Below are 6,775 nucleotides of genomic sequence, written 5' to 3'. Positions count from 1 at the left end.
GGTCTTCCTTTGATAAAAGCAAATTCTATATCAAAAAGGTTGGCCACCTAGAATTGTGAAAAAAGTCATAAATCATTAAATGGGCATCCACCCATGGTTATCATAACAAAATTATATTTTTTTTTCTTTTTATTAGTTTCTTGTAATCAGCATCGAAAAATAGTTTTAGTAGTAACTTGAAGTTCCCATGATCTGTATGCATCAAATTTTTTCTTCTTTCTTGGTTTTCCTATATATTGTTTTTGAAGGACTTAATTTGTATGTCAGTGTAATCTGTTTATTTTATAAATGTGGGGTTCTCCTTTGTATCAAGTATCAACCATCAATGGCTACGAGTATAATTCTACAAATTGTTAGACTTTTGACACCTAAAATCAAATTATTCTTTCTCTGCAATGCAAAATTCAACCTTACACAAATCACATCTATAAATATTTCAACAGATGCTTTGAAACAAAATAATAGTAATGTTCTTATTAATGTCAATGAAACCCTCTCCTGGGGCCTTAGTACACAACTTGCATCCAAACATATTTTCAAGCTCTAACTCCAGTTGCAGGCCTGAACCCTTTTTTTTTTCCTTTGAACAAATTTATGGGGGGAGAAAAAAAGGTTAGGTACAGAAAAAGTCAGAAATAGCTATCTTTTTTCTTTTTTTTGTTCCTTCTATTAACAAGAATTGAGAAATCACCCTTCTGAGCTTGAAGTTGAACTTTGCATTTCTTTCAGATGAGATGACCTTTCTGCAATTTTAGAGGTTTTATAATTTCTTTTCACACTTTGATATGGTTTGGTGCAGTTTGTATCCCATTCACATTTTCTGTTCTCCAAGAGGCATCCACTTGAGGAAGTTGATATTCATCCGGTTTCAAGGCCAATGCAAAATCGGGCAATGTCGGCGCTGTCTCCATGATTCTGTAGTAAAGTTGACAAAGAAAACACAAGATTTTCATTAGTCACTGTAATTCCTTGATTTAAGAATGAATCTCTGCAAAATTAATTTTAGGAGACAATTTAATCGTTCGGTCTATAAAGTTTACCTCTCGTAAGAGTACAGATCGCGGTTGATTCGCACCTTGTTTGAAGTATCTTTAGGAATCTTCTCAGAGAGATATTTCATAGTACCCCAAAGTGGCGCATTTCTGCAACATGAGTGGCAATTAGATGGACCATAAGAGAAGAAAAGAGAGAAATAAATGAATAATAACCACAGTCGTCCGGGGTGCCAAGTGACTAGGACCGTTTCATAAATAGGGCGACAACAAGGAGGCCGGAAGAAAACTCCTCAAAGCACTGAAAATACTATGGGATTTTTCTTCTGAGGGTGGAAACAAAGTAGCATATCATATTGGTGCACGTAAGGGGATGCAATGCATTACCTTGACAATGGAGGGGCCGCATTGAATGCCTCGCACAGCTTCTTACTTTCTTTGAAATACTCATCTGCTGCTTGCAAAGCAGCTACAGCCATCCCATGAGATTTCTCTGTATTTCCCTCATCAAGAATCATGCCATGATAATAGTATGCTGCAGCCTGGTAAATTCAATAAAACAAACACACCAAGAACTAAACATCACTTGCTTCGGCTAAGGTTTTTTCTATAATCATCGGTGACTGCACATGGATTTGCCTAAATCAATCTAATATCTTTTATTATTCAGAGTATTTCTTCTCTCGTTCCTCCTTTCCTACCATAGCATTTATTTCAGCAAAGAGATAGTAGATACAATAACACCAACAACACCAATGAACAGCATTTCGTATCTTTCATCACTAGAACCGGAAACGATTTAATCATCCTCTCATCCTCTGGTATTCTTCATTCTATGGCAATATAAGCATCAACTTTGCCATGTATTCCACATATCAGCCACTAGTCTAAATCAGATCTATTGACTAGAATAATTAACTAAAAGCCCCTGAACTTGATCTCCTAAGACATTTTAAGACAGACATTCAACAATGCAAGTTTCCACACTAACTCCATATTTTACATTTAATAATCCATTATTTGAATCAACTTATATTTATAAGCAGCATTTATTGGCCATATCTGGGGGAAGGGAAGGGATACAAACCTTTGCCTCTACATACTTCCATTTCACAAAATGACGGTGCTTTTCGCCCCAACCATTCCCTAATGGAAGGTTCGTAATATTGTCTTGAGCCTGTAAAATGGAAAACATCTAATGATAAGGGAAGGGAGAGATGATCAATAAAGTTGGCAGACAATTCAATACAATCATGTAGTAAAGGATTTATCAATATAATAAAATAAAATAAAGTAAATAAATTAGCATTTGTACCTGTTGCCAATATTTCACCATCTCACATGCAAGCCTACGCTTTACAGCAAGAGTGGCTTTCGTACTATCAATTGCCATTCCAAGTTGGATATCTACACCCTATTAAAAAATGGGAGAAACGAACAATTAAACATTGAAAATAGACAATGGTGGGTGGGAGATGGGGGTAGAGAGAATATCTGTACATAAACATGTTCCTTTTCAGGCTTCTACTCAATCTTGATATCATTTTTCAAGACATACCGCGCAACATGTGCTAATAGTTAAATTTACTTTTAATATTTTTGTTCATTCCAATCTATTAAACTTTTAACTTCAAGAAAAAAAATCAGTGTGGTTTTTTGGGTTGATCGATAGATAAGGCCTAGCAAAAACAATAGCTATATGAGAAGAACAGTGAGCAAGAATTTTTCCACATTAACTCGAGTTACAAAACAAATTGATTTAATACTTATGGTGTATATGGCAGGGTTTCTATTATTCATTTTTGGCCAGATATCTTCCAACTTATGCATGATCAGTGAACTACAACAGACATGCAATTCATTTTCAGTCAATACAAATGGAAATATTCCTACCTGTCCCAATGCTTGTAGACAGAGTGCTCGAAGAACTCCTTCTGCGAGGTCTACTGGTAGATTTCTCCTGAAATTAGAATCAAACACCAGCATGTTAATAAACATCAAAGAATCAAAACATTTTATTATATACATAAAGGAGTGTAAAATCTAATACATTGAATTATTAGTAAATGAACCTGAGTTCAGCAGGCAACTGCGGAAGAACGTGCCTAACGGCACAATCCAGATACCCAGCAGCCTTTAAGAATATGTCAACCGAAGCTCGTCTGCTTTCTGCTAATAATTAGTAATGACCAAAAGTTCAAACTTCACAATAAGACCAATATACAATATGGCATCAATGAAGCAACACCATTTGGAACGAAGTATTGCAGCATATTAGACAAAGGTTCTGTTTTCTAGTTAATCTGCTACCAAAATAAATAGGCAGCATTGTGAAAATAATTATGTAAACTTTGTATCATCCAGTCAATAACAAGATAATATTTCCATTATAATTTACAGATAACTTGACATAAAACCACCAAACAGCAGAGTTCTTTACTTCATATGCAAATGTGCATGAACTGTCAGGTTTGAGTCTAAGAAGAATCCATCAACCGTTACACGAGATCAATTAAAAAAGAAAGCAGAATAAAAATGATTTCTCCTCAATTCAGGAAGAAATGTAACAAATCAGCAATTAGTAGTTGCTATTATACCTCTATGCTGTGATATTGTTGGTCCATGAATCAAATTTAATGATAATATAGAATATAAATTATCAAGCGAAGGACAACAAAATCACACGAAACTCACAAAGTAGAAACAATATTTATAGAAAACTTCGAGAATATTTTATTGCTGTTTCTGGTTAATCTGCAAAGCAGTGATGTATTGGGAAAACAGACTTCTCCAGTTGGAGGCCAAGACTAATTTGACTAATTTTATTTTATTTATTTATTATTATTTATTTATTTATTTTTGGATGTATGGTGAAATAAGAGCAACTAAAAAGGAAACCAAGATTTTTTTGGTATTTCTCACCTTCTGATACTTTTGGCTGATAACCATCAGCAGATGTTCTTGGAAGAAGTAACAAATTAGCTTGCGATAGAGATAACGTTGCCATCAAGTGCAAAACTGACAACACTTCATACCATGCATTAGACATGGCTGTTTCCTGGAGAGAGAGAGAGAGGGGAAAAACACCGAAACAAAGGGAAAGTGTGAATAGACAATGGTCAGCAACCTTAAGTCTTGAAATTAATAGTCAAACCAAAACAGAAATGCCGAGGAAAAAAAGAAAAACAAGTCATGAAGACATGAATTACCTCTGCATCATCTTCCTGATTCACCCAAACAAATTGTACTTTATATTGTAAATGGCACCCTGCACAACAAAGATAAGCAATTAATCATGGCTCATAGCTAGGACATGCATCTTGTACAAAGACACGAAACACATGCTTTACCATCTTTGACTAATCCCAAAAGTACTGGTAAGTAGTCTTCAAGAGCTTGCTGGAGATCTGCCAATGTTGAACCTCCTGCGGACACAACTCGTAGGTAACTTTGCACAACTTAGTTATTAAATACACTTCATCCTTACAAAAACTAACCATGTTGTGTGGCACTTTTTTTTTTCGTTCTTGTGATTGTAGGACCTTCTTAGCTGGCCATTACAACTATACGAGTTCTAAGAGCAGACAGGCGTTCCACTATATTTTTCGACAAGTGATCACCGAGCGACTGTGAAAAATCAACAGGTTTAGGAATTCTTAAGCCAGGAACATAGACAGAAACTTCTCCAATACTCCCTGGCCTCCTTCTATTTCCACCTGAATCCTTTGGAGTAGAGGCGAAACAACCCATGTCCCAAGTGCGACACCTGCTGATATAAATAAGGAAAAGTATATCACCTCCAGAAATCTTGTATTCCAATGCCTACAACATGCACTTTGGAACAAATTGATGGGCATAACATTATTGGAAACAAAGGATGATGATTCATTGATCAAAGTTCAAAGAGTTTCAAGAACACTTAGAAGCAACATCTGAAACTACAGAAGAACCATCTGACATGACTAATTAAATGTCAACCAACAAAGAAGTGGTTGAAGGCTACTCACGAGCAGCATTACATTTTAACTTGTACCACTAGTTCTCCATATTATTTTTTTTTTAAAAAAAATAAATGACATTTAATTCAACAGCATTTTCATTTTTCGTTTATTTTGGCATTTTTCGGCAGCATAAATGGTTCACTCTTCTTTATCCACTTCCCTATATAAGCCAAACCAAAAAAGATATACAATCTTAAACCATAATTAACAAATATGCACCAAACATTAATCCAACTAACCTTGTCCTTTGCCTTGGCAACTCTCTATTTCAGGTCAAAAGTTCTTGTATTCTCTGTGCCAAAAAAAAATCACAAGAATAGCATTTAAGTATATAAACAAAATACAAAAACCAAAAAAGCAACTATATCACATGAATGGCATGAGAGATGCCAAGTGTGGTCCGTGTCAATGTTTTTGTTGTAAGAATTAATAAGAAGAAGAAAAGAAAAGAAAAAAAGTTTTTTGAAAAGATTACACCAATTAATTCATGGTGATAAAAAACCATAAAAAGTAGCATTATCCCGTGCACCCCATTAACATAACACTTAACAATAGAACCCCCGACATATGCAACAATTCAAGGTTCAAACCAGAACATGGTTAACTTGCACAAGGTAAAGTAACTTAAAGCAAAAGGCTTTTTTGGATCAAAAATTTGGAACAAGGAAACATGAAAATCAGCAAACGGATTAGTAACTTGTGAGTAAAGGGTCTTCAATGAAAATCCAAACAAGCAAAGCATTGCAGAAGCGCAAGGGTAAAACTTGCATTGATTAAAGGAAGGAAGCTTGAACATTAAAAGCACTTTTCCATAAAATAAATAATGTTACAGTATTCAAAGAGAAAACTAACTAACAAGTATAAGTTCAAAACTTTTGAAAGGTATTGAAAACAATGCTCAACTCGGGTGTTGAAAAACAACAAAGAATCTTAGATTTCAGAACATGATTGAAAAACAAATGAAGGAGGAAAGAAAGATCCTTTTTCAGAATTCAATACAATATTCAGTACACAATAAACTAAACTGGTTTGAGTAGTTTTTCACAGCAAGGTAAGGGTACTAATCCAAAGCAGCATCAACCCGTAGGAAAACGAAAAAGGAAAAGAAAAAGAAAGCACTGGTTTTGGAGAAGTGATTACTACACAGAATTTCTATTCACAAAATTCATGCCCCATAATTGCATGCTATTTTGAGTCTTCTTACCATGAAAAATATGAAGTGCTGTCAGTAACTGAGCAGAAGCAGAATGAGTCAAAATTGAAATTCAAAAATTTCAGAATCAAAGGAACCCTAAGATTGAAAAGGGAAGAACTTGAAGGTTCCCAGAAGAAATAGTGCCCTGTAGCTGAAGTCTGAAGATGTGCAAAAATCAGAATTGAAAACAAAAGCGATTCTTTCAGAGAGAGAGAGAGAGAGAGAGAGAGAGAGTCTTTCTTTGAGCCAAAAAAGGAAATGAAAATTGGGATTATATTTTAATTATTATTTGTTATTATTGATGCTACATTATATCTATATATACATTTATACATAATCTAATAGGTGACATTATTTATTACCAATTATGTATTCGTGACGCAGCCAAAGTTGTGACACAAATCCAGCCACCACTTGAGATCAGCATTAGCAGTAACTAGGATCATTAAGAATATTTAAATTTTATAACAAATCCTCTCAAATAAACGATTAAAAAAAACTTTAACTTTAGACTAATTTAGTAATTAATTTATTAATACATTTAAATAAACGTTGATAATTCGAATTTTATTTTATATATACAGTAA

General features: G+C 34.3%; 1 protein-coding gene across 8 annotated transcripts; it reads right to left on the bottom strand.

The window, feature by feature from the left end:
* Positions 1 to 447: 447 nt before the first annotated feature.
* On the bottom strand, positions 448 to 6,552 carry LOC112711058 (uncharacterized). Of its 8 annotated transcripts, none has more exons than XR_011865837.1 (14): positions 6,198 to 6,552; positions 5,233 to 5,285; positions 4,490 to 4,761; positions 4,343 to 4,417; positions 4,202 to 4,260; positions 3,915 to 4,050; positions 3,065 to 3,164; positions 2,886 to 2,952; positions 2,308 to 2,406; positions 2,080 to 2,169; positions 1,380 to 1,534; positions 1,041 to 1,142; positions 692 to 915; positions 448 to 580 (listed from the first exon to the last, which is right to left on the bottom strand). XR_011865837.1 is itself a non-coding variant. In XM_072203024.1 (13 exons), the coding sequence occupies exons 6-13, from the start codon at positions 4,039 to 4,041 to the stop codon at positions 774 to 776; spliced, it is 882 nt and encodes a 293-aa protein (XP_072059125.1). In that variant the 5' UTR covers positions 4,042 to 4,050; positions 4,202 to 4,260; positions 4,343 to 4,417; positions 4,490 to 4,761; positions 5,233 to 5,285; positions 6,198 to 6,552; the 3' UTR covers positions 448 to 773. The 8 variants fall into 8 exon arrangements, 4 of the variants coding, with proteins under 4 accessions (XP_072059125.1, XP_072059127.1, XP_072059126.1 ...); XR_011865839.1 differs by having other exon boundaries at positions 3,065 to 3,161; XR_011865838.1 differs by having other exon boundaries at positions 4,490 to 4,758; positions 6,198 to 6,482.
* Between the last annotated feature and the right edge of the window lie 223 nt (positions 6,553 to 6,775).

This window comes from Arachis hypogaea, chromosome 9 (genome assembly GCF_003086295.3).
Source record: "Arachis hypogaea cultivar Tifrunner chromosome 9, arahy.Tifrunner.gnm2.J5K5, whole genome shotgun sequence".
Taxonomy (NCBI): domain Eukaryota; kingdom Viridiplantae; phylum Streptophyta; class Magnoliopsida; order Fabales; family Fabaceae; genus Arachis; species Arachis hypogaea.
Note: the sequence above shows the minus strand (reverse complement) of the source record. Positions and strands in the feature narration are given on the sequence as shown.

Bases quoted from the DNA above. Each gene is read 5' to 3' on its own strand.
- LOC112711058 (XM_072203024.1), bottom strand. From the start codon at position 4,041: ATGTCTAATGCATGGTATGAAGTGTTGTCAGTTTTGCACTTGATGGCA. The intron at 3,165-3,914 runs GTGAGAAATACC...ACTAATTATTAG, and splicing joins TCAGCCAAAAGTATCAGAAG to CAGAAAGCAGACGAGCTTCG. The intron at 916-1,040 runs GTAAACTTTATA...ACTTTACTACAG, and splicing joins GATCTGTACTCTTACGAGAG to AATCATGGAGACAGCGCCGA.